Below are 22,981 nucleotides of genomic sequence, written 5' to 3'. Positions count from 1 at the left end.
TTTTTTTTTTTTGAGACGGAGTCTCGCTCTGTCCCCAGGCTGGAGTGCAGTGACCGGATCTCAGCTCAGTGCAAGCTCCGCCTCCCAGGTTTACGCCATTCTCCTGCCTCAGCCTCCCAAGTAGCTGGGACTACAGGCGCCCGCCACCTTGCCCGGCTAGTTTTTTGTATTTTTTAGTAGAGATGGGGTTTCACCGTATTAGCCAGGATGGTCTCCATCTCCTGACCTCGTGATCCACCCATCTCGGCCTCCCAAAGTGCTGGGATTACAGGCTTGAGCCACCGAGCCCGGCCCAATTAAAATATTTTTAGAGGAGCCTTGATGTTTTGTTTTTAACCTGTCCACTTCATAATCTAATGGATCCGACTTCTTCCTATTGTGATGTGTTCATGAAATTAACAAAGTTACAATGGTAATAGCATCCATCAAACCAAATTAAACGTACTCAGAGCAAGGCTGTCTCAACTTACTGAAAAGCTATGTATGTCACCACTGAAACTCCCAGGAAAATGGAGGAGATTCCACATCCGGTGTATGTTATAAGCGCTAATATCTGTTCATTCACTGTATCCACTGTAGATCTGGATAAATCCTAAGGAACACAATGTGCTGTGTTTTACACATTCACCAGAGCAAGTTTATGGCAAAATGCTTCTAGTGTTCACTAACAGGAAATTCCCAGGATGTATAACATTTCTGCCATAGCTCTTCTAAAACCAGATTATGTGAATGGATATATGATAAGACCTAATATTGTTTGTTGAGTATGCCTAGTCCAATTGACTGTGTACAGAGCATGGGGAGCCATCAATAGCACTGGAAGAGCATTTAGTCCTTGGCTTCATCATCATTAACATGTTCTACATTTAAAATATAACCAAACTAATAGATGTGAATTTGGGATGCAAAGTGAATAATTATCTGAACTGAGCATCTCAAAACGCTACACAGAACAGCAAAAAAAAAAAAAAAAAAAAAAAAAGTCCTTTTCCTTAGACCTTAAATAGCTTTCACAAAATTAACAATAAAATGGACCTTAGAGATCACAAAATTCAGTAATTTATTAATTAAGTACCATTAAAGATCTGAAATGACATGCAAAATTATTTGAATATATGTGCGCACTGGTCTAAGAAGAAGGTCTAAAGCTTTCATCAGATGATTAGAGATTCATGACTCATAAAAGGTTAAGAAGCAGTGTTTACTTTGGTAGTTCTCAACCAGGAGTGATTTTACCCCTCTCCCAGGGACATTTTGTGGTATCTGGAGGCATTTTTGGTTGTCACAACTGGGGAGGGTGCTACTGGCATCTAGTGGGGAAAGACCAGAGATGCTGCTAAACATCTCACAAAGCACAGAACAACCCCCCACGACAAAGAATTATTTGGGGCCCGGTGGGGTGGTTCACGCCTGTAATCTCAGCACTTTGGAAGGCTGGGGTGGACGGATCGTGAGGTCAGGAGATTGAGACCATCTTGGCCAAAATGGTGAAACCCCGTCTCTACTAAAAAAAATACAAAAATTAGCTGGGTGTGGTGGCAGGCACCTGTAATCCCAGCTACTGGGGAGGCTGAGGCAGGAGAATCACTTGAACCCAGGAGGCAGAGGTTGCAGTGACCCGAGATTGTGCCACTGCACTCCAGCCTGGTGACAGAGCAAGATTCTGTCAAAAAAAAAAAAAAAAAAAAGGAAAGAAAGAAAAGAAAAAGAAAAAGAACTATTTGGCCAGAATATCAATAGTGCCAAGACTGAGAAACCCTGGTGTACTCCAGTCATTCACATTTCAGAAGAAAAATCTAAGATCCAAAAGAGGGAAACAACTTGACCAAGATCACATAGCTAGTTACAGACAGAGCTGGAACAAGAACCCTGGTCTCTCTCTCTCTCTTTTTTTTTTGAGACAGGATCTCACTCTGTTGCCCAGACTGGAGTGCAGTGGCCTGATCATGGCCCACTGCAGCCTCAACCTCCCTGGACTTAGGTGATTCTTCCCACCTCAGCCTCTCGAGTACCTTGGACTACAGACACATGCCATCATGCCCGGCCAATTTTTTTATTTTTATTTTTTGTAGAGACAGGATTTTGCCATGTTGCCCAGGCTGGCCTTGAAATCCTGGGCCCAAGCAATCCATCCACCTCGGCCCCCAAAGTGCTGGGATTACAGGTGTGAGCCATGATGCCCAGCCAACCCCAGTCTTTTGACTCCCACTGTAGTGTTCTAGCCAATTTGGAGGGAGCTGAACAAAATTATTACAATTCAACAAGTATCAATTGAGTACCACTTACTTGTTGAATAGATATGGTTTAAAAATAAATATAAAAAAGACCCACAGCCCTCAAAAAGCTAACCATTCTTTGTGGGAACAAGTAACATATGACACATTCAGACAACAGGATATAATAAAGTCACCTAAGAAATCCAGGGAAGTATTCTGATGTGGGTAGAGAAAAAGGAATACATTTGATAGTCATTTGGAAGAAAAACTCAACAAATACCTATGATTCTTCTTAAATTTAAATATTTTAATGACCAGACCCTTTAATCCAGCAATTCTACTTCTGTCAACTTATCCTGCAAAAATACTTACACCAGTGTTCAAGGACACATGAGTAAGAATGTGTATTACAGAAATGTTTGTAATGAGAAAAACAGCAACAGCTATAATGTCCACCAGTCAGGAATTAGTTAAATTTATTGTGTTAAACCCAAACAATGGTATACTATAAAGGTATTTTAAAAATTGAAGTATAATAGATAGATACACATTTGCCTGAAAGTTGTGCAATATATGTTGTTAAGTGAAAAAAGCAATTGGTAAAAACAGTATGAATAATTTGATGCCATGTTTATAAAACAAAACAAAAACATACATTAATGTATACACAGGAAAAGAACCTAAATTAATATACACGTTAGACTGTTAAAGGTGGTGATCACTTGGGAGGGAGGCTACAGGGACCTTTTCTGTACTGTTTGAAATTTGAGAAGCAAGCATTAATTTTATAAGGAGAAAAAATAAATATTTGTCTCAATCTGCTCTACTTTGGATGAACAAATTGGAGGGGGGCTTTTTTTTCCCAAACGCATACCATTTTTAATAACAGTTCACACATATATTACTGGTCTAATAAAAATTCTCAAACTTCCATCAAGGAGTGACTACAAGACAACTCACCATTAAGACTCCAAAATGGGTGAGATGGTCACACTGACAGATTGTGTAATTTACGTTTGTTTCCTTTACTTTACAGCCTGACGAATTCCATCCACCCAGCCCATCTGTAGGAGACAGAAGGAAATTTCAAAGCAATTTTGTTTTTCTCAGAAATGTTTAACTTTTCATTATATGCACTATTTAAATGTATGTTATAATTAGTATTATTTGCTAAGACAGCAAGATTAGGGGTATAATTGAGCACTGAAATTAAATTAAGTCTAATAGACCAAACTGACTTTTTGGGGACTTCGTAAATGGCATAACTTCTTCAGCTCTCACTTTTTCAGTTCTTGTACCATACCTCTATAAATTAGGACAGACTCTAACTGTGAACAAAAGTCCTGCCACCACACTACAGTGATAAAGACTTTTTTTAAAAGTAGCCAATAAATAGGAAGCAGGCAGATCTGGAATCTTTTTAAGGACATGGACATATGGAATATAGGCTGGCACTTGAGCTTACTCAGAGGGACTGGAATAGACATCTGAAAACCCAGCTGAACCCGCAATTCAAAGGGTCTCAAGTGCTTTGAACCAAAGTCAGATCATGGTCTAGAACTCTGCAGGGCCAATTAGAGCCTCTGCTCTACTGGACACCTGGCTAGTTTCTTCTGAGCACACTCAGGGTTTAGAACTAACACTTATACTTCCATAACCTGTAGATCTCAGGTACTAGACCAGATTGAGAGTAGAACTTCACGAGTGGCACTAGACCAAAGGGGTTATCCCAGGGCAGGCGGCTAAGTGTGGTCAACATTTGTCCATCTGGGATAATGCCAAAGGTTCCAGAGGTTCTAGATGCATGGGACAGAGGTGCAGGGGCAAAGGGTGACCTGATATTAGCCCAGTAATTTGCATTAATGAACACAGAGATCAACTTATTGAGGTTGTATGGGACAAAGCTCATCACTTTATAGGGGTTTTATCCTAAGAGACTTGGAGGGGATCAGGAAAGGGCAGGCAGTGTTATTTTTGTCTGTCAGAAAGAAGTAGTATTCTTATACCCTAGGGAGCCAAATGGGAAGAGAATTTCCATTTTGTCCCAGAATTCCAAAGATAGTGAAAAAGGGAAAGGTCCCAGGCAGAGTTTCCACAGGCAGAAGGACTCCTCACTTAGCTACTCCTGGCGTTCTTAGGGAAATTGATTCTGTTTGGAAATTCTCTGAGATTCGGTGATAATCCTGGATATTTCCAGTGAAGACGGCAGGCCTAAGAGCAAATCAGTCAGCAATGACTATTCCCAGTCTCTTTTACTATCTGTCTCCAAAGACTCATGCTTATTCAAGCAAGTAGGATCCTTAGAGACCAACCAAAAAGTTTCATCTCCTCAATGAAAAGATAAAAAGACTGGGGCTCAGAGGGGGTAAATTGCTTACCCAAGGTCACGCAGTCAGTCTACAAGAGGTGAGGAGAAAAAAAAAGGGAAGGAGATTGTAGATCTCGCAAAACTCTGTGGGAAAGCCCACATAAAGAACGAGGTATTCCTTCCTCAACTTTCTTCAAACAGCTCAAGGTTACTCTGCGCTGGGCCTTCCAAATTTCTTTCTTCCAATTTGCTTACTCTCGAGTTGTGTGATTTTTCTGATTTCCCAGATAATTATCTTTGGGGCCTAAGATACTTATAATAAGCTCCTATAATCTTCAGGAAACTGCAGGTAAGGAGCAATTAATTATTGGGCATGACTGGAGCGCTGTAGTCCCAGCACAAATTGAGAGATCTTACCTATCAAAAAGGAAAGTTGTCTTAATTCCCATGCCCTAATTTGATATAAAAATCATATCCTGTATCTTGGTCATTCAGAATGCTCTGTAGGGTCTGATAAGACAGCAGTTTGAGCACAACTTCCTCCCATTTAACTGCCAAGTGGTAAGATGGTCTGGGGCAAAGTCAAAGTTGCTAACAAAAATACTTACTATTATTCTCAAAATCCCAAAAGGCACAGTGAACTTGACCATAATTCTGGAAAAAAGGAAATCAGAGGTAAACACCTTGCTTTGTGATATTTATCATATAGTAACATATACACACAAGTGTTTTCTTCTCAGTATGTTTTCCCATGGTAGACATGAACACACTCATATGCACACATATATACACATACACATTTGGGCCATTTGTGAATTGGCTGTTAGACTAACTCCATCTAACTCTGGATTTACAAGTGAGAAAACAGCATGTCACTGGATGGTGATCTCATATGTCCTTTAAAATATTTGGTAGTATTAAAAATTGCCATGCCCTTCTGGTACAAGGCTATGGATAGTCAATGCTGGGCTGATGTGTTCCTTCCAGAGCTTTGGAATTCGGGCCTCACTGCTGAGATCAAGCCTTATGAACACAAATTTGATCTGCTCCCTCATTAGGCCTACAGAACATTCCTAAGACCTCACCAGCTCCTATAGTCTCCAGGAAACTGCAGGCAAGGAGCAATTAGTTACTGGGGATAATTGAAGTGCTGTAGCCCAGAACAAATTGAGAGATCTTACCTATCTAACATGTTTCATTTGGCATTTGCTTCTTTAAATTTCCTCTCCCTGTCTTCCTTCTCTTCTTCCCTTCCAGAAGCAAGACCAGTGAAAAGTATGCTGAACCATATGGTCTTTTAGACTGGAAACTGAGAAATCTATTGAGACTTCACACTGGCCATACATTAATGTCAAATCATGGAATAGTCATTCATACTTGTACTTAGGCTAAATTTGATTATTTAGTAATATATACCTTATTTTATGCCATATGACTATGCTTTTAGTTCTTTGGTGATAATTCATACACATTTTAATGTTCTTTATGAAATTCAAGTAATACAAATATTCAATTATTTTGAGTGAAGTTGCTTGCCTCACTCAAAAATAAATGGAATCACATGTCATTTAGTGTGATGGGACATCCAAAAGATCCAGTCACTGCCCCACCAATCTGTCACAGTGCTAGAATGCCGATCATTCCCTATCATTTTAGGATAAGGTATTATTTCTAGAAGATTCCAATTATAACACACCTTTGCTACCTGGAATAGGACATTCTTCATTAAGTGTTAGAATCACATCTGTTAATTAACAAATTACTTTTAACAGAAAAATCGTGAAGAGTTCCTGAGGCCATTTGATTCAGAACTGAAAATGGATATATTACCTGGTTTCCTCCAATATGCTGCAGAGTGATAACCACTGGGTCAGCTAAGTTTTGAATGAACATATCTGAAATGCTGGCACTCACAACATACGTGGTTAATGCTTTAGTGACGTTTTTGGTCTGCAGATGAAACAAAAGGAGTTCAGGACCTAAATTTCTAATTACTTACATATTAACAATCAATCTGGAATTTTGAAGTGCTACACACAACATTAGGTACAGAAATGTGGAAAACAAAATTGCAAGCTAAGGTCAAAGGTTATTCAGCTCATCTCCTGTCTTCACATAAGGTCTCCATTATACCAAGCTAGAAGAATTCATTAATCCATCTATCCATCCAAATGTCTATCTAGCATGCATTGGTTTTGCATCTGCTACTCAGTACTGCACTAGCAACAAAATGAAACTATTCTCTATTTTGATAACTTTCTGGACCTTGACATTTCACAACTTATCCCAGTTCTAACTCTCAATCATCCTTGCTTACTTTTAGGGAGCTTCTCTATAAGAAACCTAAATCTATCATGTGTAAGTTATAAACCACTTCTTGTTCTATTCTGACAGAGATGGAAGCAGGTTGATCAACACCCAGTTTGAAACAAATCTCAGAGGACAGTCATCGCCTTCTTAGGGGACTGTGAGCTCTGAGGGCAGAGCCCAGGCATTGTATAGCCTGGTGTTCCTCACATATCCTAGCACACAGCAGGTGTCTTGTGCCCACAGTGAGCCACTTATTATGTGCTTTTCATGCACATGCCATTTGCAGTCCTCACTGAAACCATATAAGCATTTTTCAGATACACTGAGGCTTGGGTGGCTCAGTGCCTATATGGATAAAGGTCACAAGGCAAGTGAATGACATGGCAGGGATGCTTAATAAATGTTGGTTTAAAGGCAACAAACTAGAATGTATCTGCTGAGAAGCGGGGCTTGCTAACTAACAGTGCCAAAGTACCCCAGGCCAAGGCTCCAGGATGCAAGTCAGCTGAGAGGCTGCCTTTTCTGGGGCACAGGCACATGTGAAGAGACCAGAGATAGGGCTGGTGATACCAGACAAGAGGGAGAGGAGAAAAATCTCTGAGGACTTCCCCATAAAAGCCTAGAGGACATGAACCCAGATGACATTCCTTGGAGACACTGCTGGGCCACTTTCAGAAGATGCCAAGGCTTCATATTTCTGAAGAAACAGTGTGCAGTCCCTACTACCTACCCTACACACTTGAGCCCTGCAGCCTGGGTAGTTGCGAATTCAGCCTGGGGCTCCACTAGGACTCTACTTACTTCCTGTTTCTGACCTGTTCTGTTCATTCAAAGCCAGTCTGAGGCAACCTGATTTAGAGATGGCCAGCAGCAAGATATAATGGGAAGGGCCCTGCTGACATTCAAAAGGCCAAGTGCTAACCCTAGCTCCCTTGTTCCTCCTAAGCCTTATTACCCCTTCTTGGTCTGTTGGTGACACTAGGAAAGATGGCAGACTAGATGTTATTTAATGGTCCTCCCAAGTTAGTCTAAGAGACACAGTTTTCTGTAGTGAAAGGCCAAATGAGGAGACACACGCTATGATCCAAGACTTAATTAGCCTTTTCTCTGGTCTCATTTCCCTTACTACAAAATGGTAGCCACACCAGGAAAGGAATGGAGCCTTCCCACCCTTCCACCTCTTGCACTGTAGGCTCAAGTTTTATCTGGTATACCTCTGAACTTTTAGACAAACTATTCCCTCTAGCTGAAACTCTTTTCCCTCCTTCTCTTTGCCCTGTTTCATCTTTGAGCTCCTATTCAACTTCAGGACTCCGCTGAGACCTTTCTCTCACTGCACTTTCCTGATCTCCCAGATGAGTGGTAGATCTCTTCTTCTATGCACCCAGAGTCTCCATGCCATATTGTAACCGCCTAGTGCCTGTCCCTCTCCTTGAGAATCACAGCTAGTGGAGGCGTGGAGGAGACACATATTATCCAAGAGTGGTGCCTTATCAACAATTTCTGTGGACCAGGCATAGTGGCTCACACTTGTAATCCTAACGCTTTGGGAGGCAGAGACAGGAGGATGGCTTGAGGCCAGGCGTTTGAGACTAGCTAGGGCAACAAAGTGAGACCCTGTCTCTACAAAAAAAAAAAAAACACGAAAATTAGCCAGGCACAGTGGTAAGCACCTATATTCCCAGCTTCTTGGGAGGCTGAGCCAAGAGGATCACTTGAACCCAGGAGTTCGAGGTTGCAGTGAGCTGTGATTGCACCACTACACTCCAGCCTGGGTGGCAGAGCGAGATCCTGTCTTTAAAAGACACAAACAAACAAATGTCTAAAGTTATATGTCATAATGACTTAAGATTTTGATCAAAAAAATGTTAGAGGAAGTAGTGTGAAAGCAAGGCTGTGATACTCGGGGATTCAAGAAAAACAGAATTAAAGAGCAGCATGTTTTGTAAGTACTCATTCCCCAATAACCAGTGGCACAGATCCCAGCCTTGGGTCACCCCTTCAATGTTAGAACGTTTAGGTCTCTTTTCTCCTCCAGCAGACTAGAAGTTCCGTGAGGGCAGGCACTATGCCTCTTGCTCAGCATTGCATCCTCAGCATTCAGCACCGTGTAAGACACACAGTAGGAATTAAATAAATATTTGCTGAATGAATAAATGATTGAGTGAATAAATGAATAAATTGTGTCACCTTTAGCAGATTCCTTCCCCTCTCTGAGTCTCAATGTCCTCAATATCCATTTTACTTTTACCAATGGTAAACTGAATAGATGGGATGATATGAGTTAGGAGGGCCCTTTCAGCACTGAATTTGACGGCAGGCTAGTTCTAATCCTTCTTCATCTGGTACTATGACGTTTGCAGGCTAATTTTGGCAAAGATCTTTAATCTTTTTCAGTAGAAAGTGTTAGTGAATAAAAATGACTTATTAAGTGTGAAATCTATGCAAAACAAGTTTATCTGTTATTCTATGAGGCAAGCACAGCCCTCTGAAGAAAGGAGAGAAATTAAGACCAAAGTAATGACATCTCAGGTGACACAGAGAAATTGTAAGCCTTCCAAAAGAGTCAGTGTTATAGATCACATTTTAAAATTTTTATTAAAATGTTTTGCCCACTAAATATTTTGCCCAGGAGGCAGGAAGGAGAGCAGAGGCTCACTTACTCCAAGCAGCCATCCTGGGTGGGATTTGAGCTAAGCCCACAGGAACAAATAGAATTTAGATAGAGAAAGGAGTGGCTAGAGAACTCCAGGGGAACAGAAAGCCTTACAGACATAGCTGGAGGTGACATGGTATATTTGAGGTGGTGTGTGGTATGGGTATGTGCTATATTTTAAGTTGACCCAGTGCAACCTCCCAGAAAAGAAATGTGAATATTTGACCATTAGACATTCATTACTTTGGATAACCTCTTTAGAAATGCAAACACATCTAGGAAAATTAATGTATTGACCTCTTAAATACATGAACTTTCAAGTCGGATAGCCTGGGTTTGATTCCTAGCTGCGCCACTTTTTAAGTATGTGGCCTTGGGAAAAATTACTTAAACTTTTTGAGTCTCGACTTCTCATGAGAAGTAGATGAAATAATAAATGTAAATATTATTAATAGTGTTCATTATCTTCAAATTCATGCAAACTCTGATTACTGTCTTCCAATAGCTAGATGAGACAGAGTGGTCTAAATGAATGAGCCTTTTGTTAGGCAGAGACCTACGACAGGATAATAATAATAATAGTAGAGCAAACAGTTAACATGGTACTTATGTGCCAAGCAGTATTGTAAAGCACTTTAAATACACTAACTCCTTTAATCCTTCAATAGCTCTATAAGGTATTCATATCACCCTATGCTACAGAGAAGGAAACTAAGGCACATGAAGGTTGAGTAACTTGCTTGAGGACACACAGGTAGAATATGGCGTTGCCAGCTTTAAATTCAACCAGGCTGCCCCTGAGTCCACACTCTTCAGCATCACATCAGGCTGCCTCTGTTTTCTAGTGGGTGAGGACTGCAGCCTTCAGAGAAAGTTCTGTGGGGGCTGTGGGAAGCAGCAACAAATGCCTGCAGGCAAATGTCCTTCTGGATACCACCCAGCTTCAAAGGAATTGGCCCAAAATAGTGGACATGTTGGCTTTGAGGAGCCAGGGGAGATTTGGGAGGAAAGCACTGACAAGCCGAAACATTATTTCATCAGGAGAACTCGCTGTTCTTTTCTGGCTTTGAAACATCTTGAGACCTCTGTTTAGCCACCAGATAATCCTTAAGGTCCCTTCCAAAGCTGAGATGTTGTGAAAATTAAAAACTGTAGAACATCATTAAAGTAGATGTTGATTCATGTTAAGGGGCAAGGGTTGTGCTGGAACACTTGTGGAATCAATCAGCATATTCTAAAATAAACAGAACATCATGAAAATAGCAAGAGTTCATAATTACAATGAGTCACCGTATGCCAGTTCATCACAGTTACCACAGGCAAGAATTTACCTTAAAGAGTGAAGTTTGGCCAAAGAAATTAAACAAGATCGTTTGTAAGTTGCTAAGAGGAATTCTCTCCGTCAGTGATTTAGGCAAATATATGGAAGCCAAAATCCCTCCCACAGGGACATTGCCTAGGAAAATCTGCCAAGAAAAGCCAAAAAATGAAAATTGGAGTCTTCATTCATCACAGTGAAGTCTTGCCCACCTCTCACCTCAGTTCAGCCTCAGAATATCACTCAAAGGGCTGAAAGGTGGGAACTAGCTCCATAAGCTATGATATACTTTTCACACACACACACACACAGACACACACACACAATCACAGGCCAAGACATGATTCTGGTACACATAGACATAGACACAAACACACATCATCTTTTCCTTTCTAAGCCTATTCCTGAGGTTCTCTCCCTCTGAGGTTCTCTCCCTTTGATCTCCTTTCACCTGGGTAATAATAGAGATGAGAGGGAAATGACAAATTAGGTCATTTGCCCTGATTATCAGAAATAAAGACCAGTCTTGGAAATCAGGATACCGTCCTCCATATGATAAAAGGAAAAAACAAAACAACAACAAAAAACACAATGCAATGGTATTAGGCACTTTCTTCATAGTTTATGGAGCAATGTTTTGGTTAAAAAGTGAAGCAGTGAAGTGAGGCATTAGCGCTTAGCAATTCTGCTGCATGTCACAGCTACGGTTTGAATATGTCCCCCCAAAAGCATGTACTGGAAACTTAATCCCCAATCTGATAATAATGGGGGCTAGGGCACAATGGGATATGTTCAGGTCATGAAGGCTCCACCCTGTTGAATGGATCAATGCCAATTATAAAAGGGCTTGAGGCTGTGAGTTAAATCTTTTGTTCTCTCTCTCCCTCTCTTTGCACATCTGCCATTGGATGACACAGCAAGAAGGCTCTCACCGCAGGTGGCCCCTTGATCTTCGACTTCCCAGCTGTCAGAACTGTGAACCAATAAATTTCTGTTCATCAGAAATTACCCATTCTGTGGTATTCTGTTATAGCAGCACAAAATGGAATAAGACACTCACTATTAGAAGTATTTGCTGAGTTGATTGGTAATAGTATTTGACAAGTACTGGAACATTTTTGAGAGTCAAAAGGGCTTTGTTAATAATTACACTAAGTCCACAGCCTTAAATCAGGACTCTCCCAGACAAAACAGGATATGTGGACACACTTACCTGCATTCTCCCATTTAATCTATCAACTCTGAGAGGTACATTGTATTATGGCAACAGGAATGGCTTAGAAAGGTTAAGTGACTTGCTTAGGGTCACACAACTGGGATGTGGTTGAACAAAGATATATACAATTTTGGTCGACTTTTAAAATTTATCTATGTTGCCTCTCAAGTTGCTATTATCTAGCTGGGTGTATAATGGGGGTTAAAAGTGAATCATATTTCTAAAAATGACTTGTAGACTCAAAAGCCATATGGCTCTTTGCTAAGCAGAAATGAACTCTGCTAGGGCAGTCAAGTACCATGGAGAGGACATGCTTTAGCTTCTACATGTAAGCAATTTGATACCAAGAATACAACTGGTGTTGTTTGTTTTGTCTCTCCACCAAGATTCATGATAGAAAACCCCATTGTAAACAAAATACACTGGGAATTCAACATCTGTTTCAGTATGGCTAAGTAGCTCCTAATAAACTCAACCCTCCTGCATATAACAACAATACAAAGTAACAACGACTTGAAGGCACTGGAAAATTACCAAAAGCAGACAATTTCTGGAGAAGAGTAAACACTTGGAAAAAGGTAACATCACAAGGTGGGGTACCCGTTTTTACAGCTTGCAGCCTGATGGCAGGCTGAAACTAATGCTGTGAAGGACATCTAAAACTTTGATTTTTTTTTTTTCTAAATTGCAGTCTTTGTGGAATGAAGAACCAGAAACAAAAGTCAGGGCAACCATAGCCACTGGGAGGTGATGGGGGTTGTGGGGGGACATCTGGAATGGAAAGCGGGATCCAAAATTCTGAGTATAAATTCTGCCCAAAATCTGCCTTACCTCTGGACCACATATGTACAGGACAGATTTCCACTAAGAATGAAGGAAGTTAACTGAGATTTGAACTGCCAGTCAAGAGATGGTGTCTACAGTATAGACCAACCAAGTTAATTGCCTGTTACGACAAAAATCTATAATCTACAAAAGAATAGAGTAGAATCTAGAGTGTTCATATATAACATTTATATTACCCAGAACATAATCAAAAATTACTCAATATGTGAAGAAAAATTGTGACTCATTTTTAAAAGACAATCAATGGAGTTAAACCTTGAGATGATCCAGATATTAGAATTAGCAGATAAGGATTTTAAAGCAGCTAGGATAACTATGCTAAGGTATTAAAAGAAAATATGTTTGCAATTAATGGAGAGAGGAAATAATAGTAAAAAAAAATGGAAACATACAAAATAGAAATTCTAAACTTTAAGCATAATATTGGAATTTTTAAAAAAGTAAATTTTATTGTGTGTATTTAAGATATATAACATGATATTATGGGATACATATAGAGAGTAAAAAGGTTACTATAGTAAAGCAAATTAACATATCCATGATCTCACATAGTTACCTCTTTTTTTGTTGTTTTTATGGCAAGAGTAGCTAAAATCTATTCATTTATCATGAATTCCGAAAACAGTACAATTTTTAAAATTGCACAGGATGGGTCCAATAGTAACACAAAAACAACAGATGTCTGCAAATTTAAGGGTAGATAAGCAGAAATGATCCCTTTAGAAGAACAGATAGTGGTGAAACCCCGTCTCTACTAAAAATACAAAAAACTAGCCGGGCGCGGTGGCGGGCGCCTGTAGTCCCAGCTGCCCGGAGGCTGAGGCAGGAGAATGGCGGGAACCCGGGAGGCGGAGCTTGCAGTGAGCCGAGATCCGGCCACTGCACTCCAGCCTGGGCGACACAGCGAGACTCCGTCTCAAAAAAAAAAAAAAGATAGTGAAACGATTAAAAACATGAACAGTCTCAGGGATATGTGGGGAAGTATCAAAAGGTCTTACATACAAGTAATTGGAGTCTCAAAAGGAGAGGAAAGAGAAAATGGTGAGGAAACAGTATTTGAAGGAATAACAGTGAAAATTTCCCCAAATTCAGTAAAAGGTATAAATTTACATATTCAAGAAGCTCAGCAAATCCTTAGCAGGATAAGAACAAAGAAAAAAAATGCCCAGGCATATGATAGTCAAACTGCAGAATATCAAAGAAAATATTTTAAAAAGCCAGAGAAAATTTACACATTATATACAGAGAAACAAGAACTCAAATGATTACTGATTTCTCTTCAGAAAACATAGAGGCCAGAAGAGAGTGAAATGACATCTTTAAAATGCTGGGGGCTGGGGGAAGGACTTGACAATTCTGAATCCTATAGCAAACAAAAATATCCTTCAAGCATAAAGATAAAATAAAGACATTTTCAGATAAATTAAAAACTAAGAAAATTTGTCATCATCAGACCTGCATTACAATAAATCCTGAGTGGATTTTTTTTGAGCTGAAGGGAAATGATACCAAATAGAACTCTGACCTTCAGGAAGGAATGAAGAGCAACAAAAGTAATACATATCTAAGTAAATGTAAAAAACCATTTTTCTCTCAATTTTTTTAAGTAACATAGGACTTTTTAAAGTAATGACTATAACATTGTCTTGTGAAGTTTATAATCTTTTTGTGTAAAATATGTGTGTGACAGTTATAGCATAAAAAAACGGGGTATAAATTGATACGTCTAGTTTAAAGTTTCTACATTTTACATGAAGCAGTACAATATTAACTCTAAGTAGACTGTAAAAAAATACAAGTGTATATTATAATCTCTAGAGCAACCATTAAGAAAAAAATGCAGGCCAGGCATGGTGGATCACGCCTGTAATCCCAGCACTTTGGGAGGCCGAGGCAGGTGGATCACTTCACATCTGGAGTTTGAAACCAGCCTGACCAACATGGTGAAACACTGTCTCTACTTAAAAAAAAAAAAAAAAAAAAGCCGTGCGTGCTGGCACATGCCTGTAGTTCCCTCTACTCTGGAGGCTGAGCACAAGAATCGTTTGAACCCGGGAGGCGGAGGTTGCACTGAGCCCAGATTGTGCCACTGTACTCCAGCCTGGGTAACAGAGGGAGACTCCAAAAAGAAAGGAAAGAAAGAAAGGAAGGAAGGAAGGAAGGAAGGAAGGAAGGAAGGAAGGGCAAATATATATAATTAAAGAGTCAGTAAACAATTAAAATTCAACTATAATAAATGTTAAAATAAAACAAGAGACAACAGGAAAGAAGGAACAGAGGAACAAAAGCCAGAGGGATAGACAGAAATTAAAATAAAATGATAGTTCAAATCTAACCACATAAATAGTTACATTAAATGTTAAAAAAAACTACACACTCCAATTAAAAGTCAGATATTATCAGGATGGATAAAAAAATGAAACACAAACTATATGCTATCTATAAGAGGTACACTTTAAATATAAAGACGGCTAGAAAGCAAATGAATATAAAATATACATTTGTACCTTTTAGAGTAACCATAAGAAGGCTTGGATGACTTGGTTTTTTATATTGAAACCAGATAAAATAATTTCAAGACAGTATTATGAAAGATAAAGAGGGATATTTAATAATGATAAATAGGTTTGGGGGTAGGATTAGTATTAGAAGACAAACCAACACAAATGTATATGTGCTTAATAAAAGAGCCCCAAAATAAACAAAGCAAAACTTGAAAGGAATAAATGGAGAAATAGACAGTTGCACAAAGTTAGAGATTTTAACACCCTTTTCAACTAGAGAACAACTAGGATAAAACAAAGATGATTGGAACAACACTGCTGGCACCTTGACCTATATCCAACAACTGTAGAACGCACATTTTTTTTGAATTCCATGTGAAACATTCACCAAAATAAATCACACACTGGGATACAAAGTAAGTGCTCTGAATCAGTGTCCAACATATGGTACTGTTTTTCCCATAGCCAGGATTCACAGTTCCAGGAATCAAGAGTTGGAAGTGGAAGTGACACTACTCACCATCACCCCTAATGATCCACTAGCAAAATTTTTGCTTCCTGTTCCCACAATATTACATTCGGCTGGCCTAGAGGTCTTAGTTCCAGAGGGAGGAACGCTGCCACCAGGAGACACAACATCGATCCCCTTAAACTGGAAGTTAAGATTGCCACCTGGACACTTTGGGCTCCTCCTATCTTTAAGTCAATAGGCTAAGAAGGGCGCTACAGTGTTGGCTGGGGTGATTGACCCGGACTATCAAGATGAAATCAGTCTCCTACTGCACAACACAGGTAAGGTACGCATGGAATACAGGAGATCCATTAGGGCATCTCTTAGAGTTACCATGCCCTGTGATTAAGGTCAATGGGAAACTACAACAGCCCAACCAGGCAGGACTACAAATGGCCCAGACCTTTCAAGAATGAAGGCTTGGGTCACTCCACCAGGAAAAAACAACGACCTGCAGAGGTGCTTGCTGAAGGCAAAGGGAATACAGAATGGGTAGCAGAAGAAGGTAGTCATCAATACCAGCTACGACCACGTGACCGGCTACAGAAACAGAGACTGTAATTGTCATGAGTATTTCCTCCTTCTTTTGTTAAAAACATGTTTGTGCATGTATACACTTGTACTAAGAAAATGTCTTCATTTTATTTCTTTTTTCCTTTATCATGTGACATAGGATTTACTGACTTCATATCAGCATTTAAGTATTGTTAATTTTATGTAATAGTATTTGTGTTGGGATTTGTGCATTTCCAGCTGTACAAAGGATAGTTGTATTATGTTAAGCAAATTATGACCTTATTATTATCTTTATTTGAAGATTATGTATGATCTCAGGAGATGTATATGGGTTCAACTTGGAAAGGGATGGATTTGTGATGGTTAATACTGAGTGTCAATTTGATTGGATTGAAGGATACAAAGTATTGATCCTGGGTGTGTCTGTGGGGGTGTTGCCAAAGGAGGTTAACATTTGAGTCAGTGGGCTGGGAAAGGCAGACCCACCGTTAATTGGGTGGGCACCATCTAATCAGCTTCCTGCAAACATAAAGCAGGCAGAAAAATGTGAAAAGGAGAGACTGGCTTAGCCTCCCAGCCTACATCTTTCTCCTGTGCTAGACGCTTCCTGCCTTTGAACATCAGACTCCAAATTCTTCAATTTTGAGACTCGGACTGACTCTCCTTGCTCCTCAAGCTTGTGTATACACACACACACACACACACACACACACACACACATATATATATATCCTACTAGTTCTGTCCCTCTAGATAACTCTGACTAATACAATAAGTTTCAACAAATATAAATGGATTGAAATTATACTAAGTATATTCTGTGACCAAAATGAAATAAATAAGAAATCAATAACAATAAGATATCTTATGCTGGGTGGGGTGGCTCATGCTTGCCGTCCTAACACTTTGAGAAGCTGAGTTTGAGACCAGCCTGGGCAACATGGAGAGATCTCATCTCTACAAATAACTTTTTTAAAAGTAACCAGTGTGGTGACATGCACCTGTGGTCCCAGCTACTCAGGAGGCTGAGGTGGGAGGATCACCTGAGCCCAGGAGGCTGAGGATACAGTGAGTCGTGATTGTGCCACTGTGCTCCAGCCTAGGTGACAGAGTGAGACCCTGTCTCAAAAAATAATAATAAGATATCTTAGAGAGCTCCAAATACTTGTAATTGAAATAATACACTCCTAAATAATCCACGGACTAAAGAAAAAAATAGAAAATATTTTGAACTGACATAATAAAAATACAACATATAAAAATTTGTGAACTACAGCTAAAGCAGTGCTTACAAAGATATTTACAGCTTTTTAGGATTATGTTACAAAAGAAGAAAGGTCTAAAATGAATGATCTACAGATCCACATTAAGAAGCTAGACAGGCCAGGAGTTGTAGCTCACACCTGTAACCCCAGCACTTTGGGAAGCTGAGGCAGGAGGACTGCTTGAAGCTAGGAGATCGAGACCACAGCAGACAACAAAGAAAGACCCTGTCTTTACAAAAATAAAAAATCTAAAAATTAGCCGGGTGTGGTGGTATGTGCCTGTAGTCCCAGTTACTGGGGAGGCTGAGGTGGGAGGATTGCTTGAGTACAGAAGTTGAAAGTTGCTGTGAGCTATGGTCACACCACTGTACTCCATCCTGGGTGACAGAGAGATTTCATTAAAAAGAAGGGGAAGAAGAGGAACAAGAGGAAGAAGAAGAGAGGAGGAGGAGGAGGAGGAGGAGGAGGAGGAGGAGGAGGAAGAAGAAGAAGGAGAAGAAGAAGGAGAGGAAGAAGGAGAAACAGCAGGAGCAGCTATGTAAAGAAGATAAAAATGAAACCAAAGTAAGTATAAGAAAGGAAGTAATAAATATAAAATCAGATATCAAAAAGTAGAAAACAAGTAACAGGGAAAATTAACAAGGCCAAAAGTTGTTTAAAAGGATCAACAAAATGGAAAAATCCCTATGTTATCAAAAATAAAGGAACAAAAAAAGAAATTACCAACACAGAAATGAAAGAAGGTTTATTACTGTAAATCAGAGGTTGACAAATGAACCAGTAAGCCAAATCCTTCCTAAGGCTTGTTTTTGTGTTGCTCTGAGCTAAGAATAGATTTTACATGCCATTTTTAGGTTTTGTTGTTGTTGTTAATAGCTTTATTGAGACTTTACTCACATACCATATACTTTATCCATTAATGTATACAGTTCATTGGCTTTCATCACATTCAGAGTTGTGCGACTATCACTACAATCATTTTAGACTATTTCTATCACTTCAAAAAGAACCCCTGTATGAATGGATGAACAAAATGTGGTAAATACATGCAACGGAACATTATTCAACCTTAAAAAATTAGCAAATTCTAACATGCTACAACATAGATGAACCCTGAAGACATTTTGCAAAGTGAAAAAAGCCAGTCACAAAGAACAAATATTGTATGATTCCATATACATGAGGTACCTAGAGTAGTCAAAATCACACGAACTGGAAGAATTGTGGTTGTCAAGGGCTAGGAGAGGGACGAATGGGGACTTGTTATTCAATGGGTCAGCTACTGGGGAGGCTGACCTCCCCAGTAGTTTTGGGAAGATGAACAACGTTCTGCAGACATATCATGGTGACAGTTGCACAACATACATTTCATTTTTAAAAGGTTGCAGAAAGAAAGAAGCAGAGGGAGAGGAGAGACAAGAGAGGGAAGGAAAAGAGAGGAAAGCAAGGGAAGGAGAGGAGAGGAGAAGAGAGGGATGGAGAGGAGAGGAGAAGAGAGAGAGTGAGAAGAGAGGAGAAGAGAAGGAAGGAGAAGACAGGAGAGGGAGAGAAGGAGAAGAGAAAGAAGGAGAGGAGAGGGCAAGAGGCAAGAGGAACGGAGAGCAGAACAAAAACAAAAATATAAGAACATTCAGCAGACAGAGACCACCTGTGGCTTGCAAAGCCTAAAATATTTATTATCTGCCCTTTACAGAAAGTTTGCTAACTTCTGCTATAAATCCTACAGATGTTAAAAAAAAAAAAGGAAAATATCATAAATTATTGCCAATAAGCTTGACAAGTTAGATGAAATAAACTCTTAGAAAAATACAACTCTGCCAGAAAAATACAACTATCCAAAAACTGACACAAGATGAATCAAAAAATCTGAATGGCTCTCTATCCACTAAATAAATCTAGTTTGATATCAAAAAACTTCCCACAAAGAAATTTCAGACCCAGAGCGTTTTCTAGTGAACCCTATCAAGCATTTAATGAAATGATAGCAATGTTACACAAACTCTTTCTGAAAGTAGAAGAGGGACCATTTCCCTACTCACTTTTAGAATGTTGCCAAAATCTTTCCAAAGCCTGACAATAAATCACAAAAAAAGAAAATTTCGGACCAATACACTTCATGAATGTAAGGGCAAAAATACTTCACAAAACATAAGCACTTAGAAAATAGTAATACATAAACATGATGATACATCATGACCAGTAGGGTTTCTTCCAGGAATGCAAGATTGGCTTAATATTTTAAAATCAATATAATTTACCATATTAAGAGAATAAAGAGAAAAGCCAAATGATTACTTCGAGAGATACAGAAAAAGCTTTTGACAAAATTCAACAACAATTTGTAATAAATTTTTTCAGGAAACCAGGAGTAGAAGGTAACTGCCTCAGTCAAATAAAGAACATCTTTTTAAAAAACAAAACAAAAACATGGGTAACATCACAGTAATGGAAAAACAGTGAATACTTTTCTCCTAATATTAAAAATAAGACAAGGATGCTCACTTTAACCACTTCTATTCAACATTGTATTGGAAGTACTAAACATCAGAATAGGCCCCCAGAAAGAAATAAAAGGAATAAAGATCAGTAAAGAATACATAAAACTCTCTACTGTCAGATGATGTTGGCTCACATGGAAAGTTCTAAGGAATCTCTAAAACAATTATTAGCAGCAATAAGTGAATTTAGCAAGTGTGTAAGAAACAAAATGTGTGTATATATTATAGCATATAATACAAATAATATTTCATATATAATCAATTCCATTTTTATATACTAACGGCAAATAATTGGAATATCTAGTTTTAAAAGTATTCCATTTTCAACAGTATCAAAAAACAAAATATTTAGGAATAAATTTATCAAAAGACATGCAATATCTCCCTACCTAAACTACAAAACATTGCTGAGAGAATGTAAATAGAACTAAATAAATGTTCCTAGATTAGAAGACTCGATATTAGTAAGAAACAAATTCTCCCCAAATTGACCAATAACTTCAACTCAATCCAAATCATAATCTCAGCAAGCTTTTTATATAAATTGATCAGCAGATTCAAAAATTTATATGGACATGCAAAAGGCTTAGAATAACCAAAGCAATCTTGAAAAGCAACAATGTTGAAGTATTTATATTACCTGACTTCAACACTTTAGGAACCAAGACAACCTGGTAATAACATAAGAGTTAAAACAAAGCAAAACAAAACAGAAAAGAATAGGAAAGCCCAGAAATAGCCTTACATTTACACAACTATTTGATTTTTCGTCAAAGGTACCAAACCAAGCCAATGGGGAAGGAAAAGTCTTTTCAATAAATGGTGCTGGAAATACTGGATATCTACGTAAAACAAAATGATCCTCAACTCCTACCTCACGGAATACATAAATCAATTAATTGAGTTTTAAACATGAAAGCTAAAATCATAAAGCTTTTAAAGAAAAGCATAAGAGAATGTCTTCATGGCTTCCTGATAGACAAAAGTATCCTATACAAGTCATATATGGTTATTCATAAAAGAAAACAGAACTATAAATTAGACTTCATGAAAATTAAAACTTTTGGTGAGCACAATGACACACATTGTAATCCCAGCACTTTGGTAGGCCAAGGTGGGAGGATTGCCTGAGCCCAGGGTTCGAGACCAGCCTGGGCAACGAAGCCCCATCTCTACAAAAAATTTAAAAATTAGTCAGGCATGGTGGTGCATGCCTGTGATCCCAGCTACATGTGAGGCTGAGGCAGGAGGATTGCTTGAGCCCAGGAGGTCAAGGCTGCAGTGATCTGTATTCAAGCCATAGCATTCCAGCCTGGGTAAAAGAGTGAGACCCACTCTCATACAACAACAACAAAAAAAAAAGAAAAGAAAAGAAAAAAGAAAGAAAGAAAGAAAAAAGAAAATAAGGAAGTGAAAAACTGCTCATCAAAATACACTATTAAGAAAATACATAGGCAAGCCATAAGGAAAACATTTTCAAAACATACATCTGATAAATTGCTTGTATCCAGAATGTATAAAGAACATTTACAACTCAGTAATAAGAGGGATGTCCACTTTTACCATTTCTATTCAATATAGTACTGGAAGTCCTAGTCATAGCAATCAGACACGAGTAAGAAATAAAGGGCATCCAAATTGGAAAAGAGGAAGTCAAGTTGTTGCCGTTCACCAATGATGTGAATGTATACCTAGAAAACTATAGCAACTCATTCAAAAAGCTCCTACATCTGATAAATGAATTCAGTAAAGTCTCAGGTTACAAAATCAATGTACACAAATCAGCAGCACTGCTATACACCAACAGCAACTAAGCTGAGAATCAAATAAATAACTCAATCTTTTTTACAACAGCTGCAAAATAACTAAAATAAAATAAAATACCCAGGAATATACTTAATCAAGGAGGTGAAAGATTTCTACAAGGAAAATTACAAAACACTGTTGAAAGAAATCATAGATGACACAAACAAATGGAAACACATCCCTTGCTCATGATGGAAAGAATCAATACTGTGAAAATGACCATACTGCCAAAAGCAATCTATAGATAATACAGTTCCCACCAAAATACCACCATCATTCTTACAGAACTAGAAAAAAATTCTAAAGTTCATATGGAATCAAAAAAGGCCCACATAGCCAAAGCAATTCAAAGCAAAAAGAACAAATCTGGAGGCATCGTATTACCCGACTTCAAATTATACTACAAGGCTATAGTTACCAAAACAGCATGGTACTGGTATAAAAATAGGTACATAGGCCGGGCGCGGTGGCTCAAGCCTGTAATCCCAGCACTTTGGGAGGCCGAGATGGGTGGATCACGAGGTCAGGAGATCGAGAACATCCTGGCTAACACGGTGAAACCCTATCTCTACTAAAAAAATACAAAAAACTAGCCAGGTGTGGTGGCGGGCACCTGTAGTCCCAGCTACTCGGGAGGCTGAGGCAGGAGAATAGTGTAAACCCGGGAGGCAGAGCTTGCAGTGAGCTGAGATCCAGCCACTGCACTCCAGCCTGGGCGACAGAGTGAGATTCTGTCTCAAAAAAAAAAAAAAAAAAAGAAATAGGTACGTAGACCAATATAACATAGTAGAAAACCCAGAAATAAAGCCAAATACTTACAGCTAACTGATATTTGACAAAGCAAGTGAAAATATAAAGTGGAGAAGGGACACCCTGTTCCACAAATGGTGCTGGGATAATTGGTAAGCCACACAGAGAAAAATGAAACTGGATCCCCATCCCTCGCATTATACAAATATCAGCACAAGATGGATCAGTCTTAAATCTAAGACCTGAAACCATAAAAATTGT

The 22,981-nt window shown here is 38.9% G+C and overlaps 1 protein-coding gene across 1 annotated transcript in view; it reads right to left on the bottom strand.

Moving 5' to 3' along the window:
* The window catches only part of ADGRG4 (adhesion G protein-coupled receptor G4), a 107,417-nt gene that overhangs the window by 17,842 nt on the left and 66,594 nt on the right, over positions 1-22,981 (bottom strand). Inside the window, 5 exon segments of the mRNA XM_033201613.1 lie at positions 471-592; positions 3,177-3,280; positions 5,133-5,178; positions 6,355-6,474; positions 10,822-10,956. Coding sequence (XP_033057504.1) covers positions 471-592; positions 3,177-3,280; positions 5,133-5,178; positions 6,355-6,474; positions 10,822-10,956 — 527 coding nt within the window.

This window comes from Trachypithecus francoisi, unplaced genomic scaffold, assembly GCF_009764315.1.
Source record: "Trachypithecus francoisi isolate TF-2019V2 unplaced genomic scaffold, Tfra_2.0 Lachesis_group6, whole genome shotgun sequence".
In the NCBI taxonomy this organism is placed as follows: Eukaryota; Metazoa; Chordata; class Mammalia; order Primates; family Cercopithecidae; genus Trachypithecus; species Trachypithecus francoisi.
Note: the sequence above shows the minus strand (reverse complement) of the source record. Positions and strands in the feature narration are given on the sequence as shown.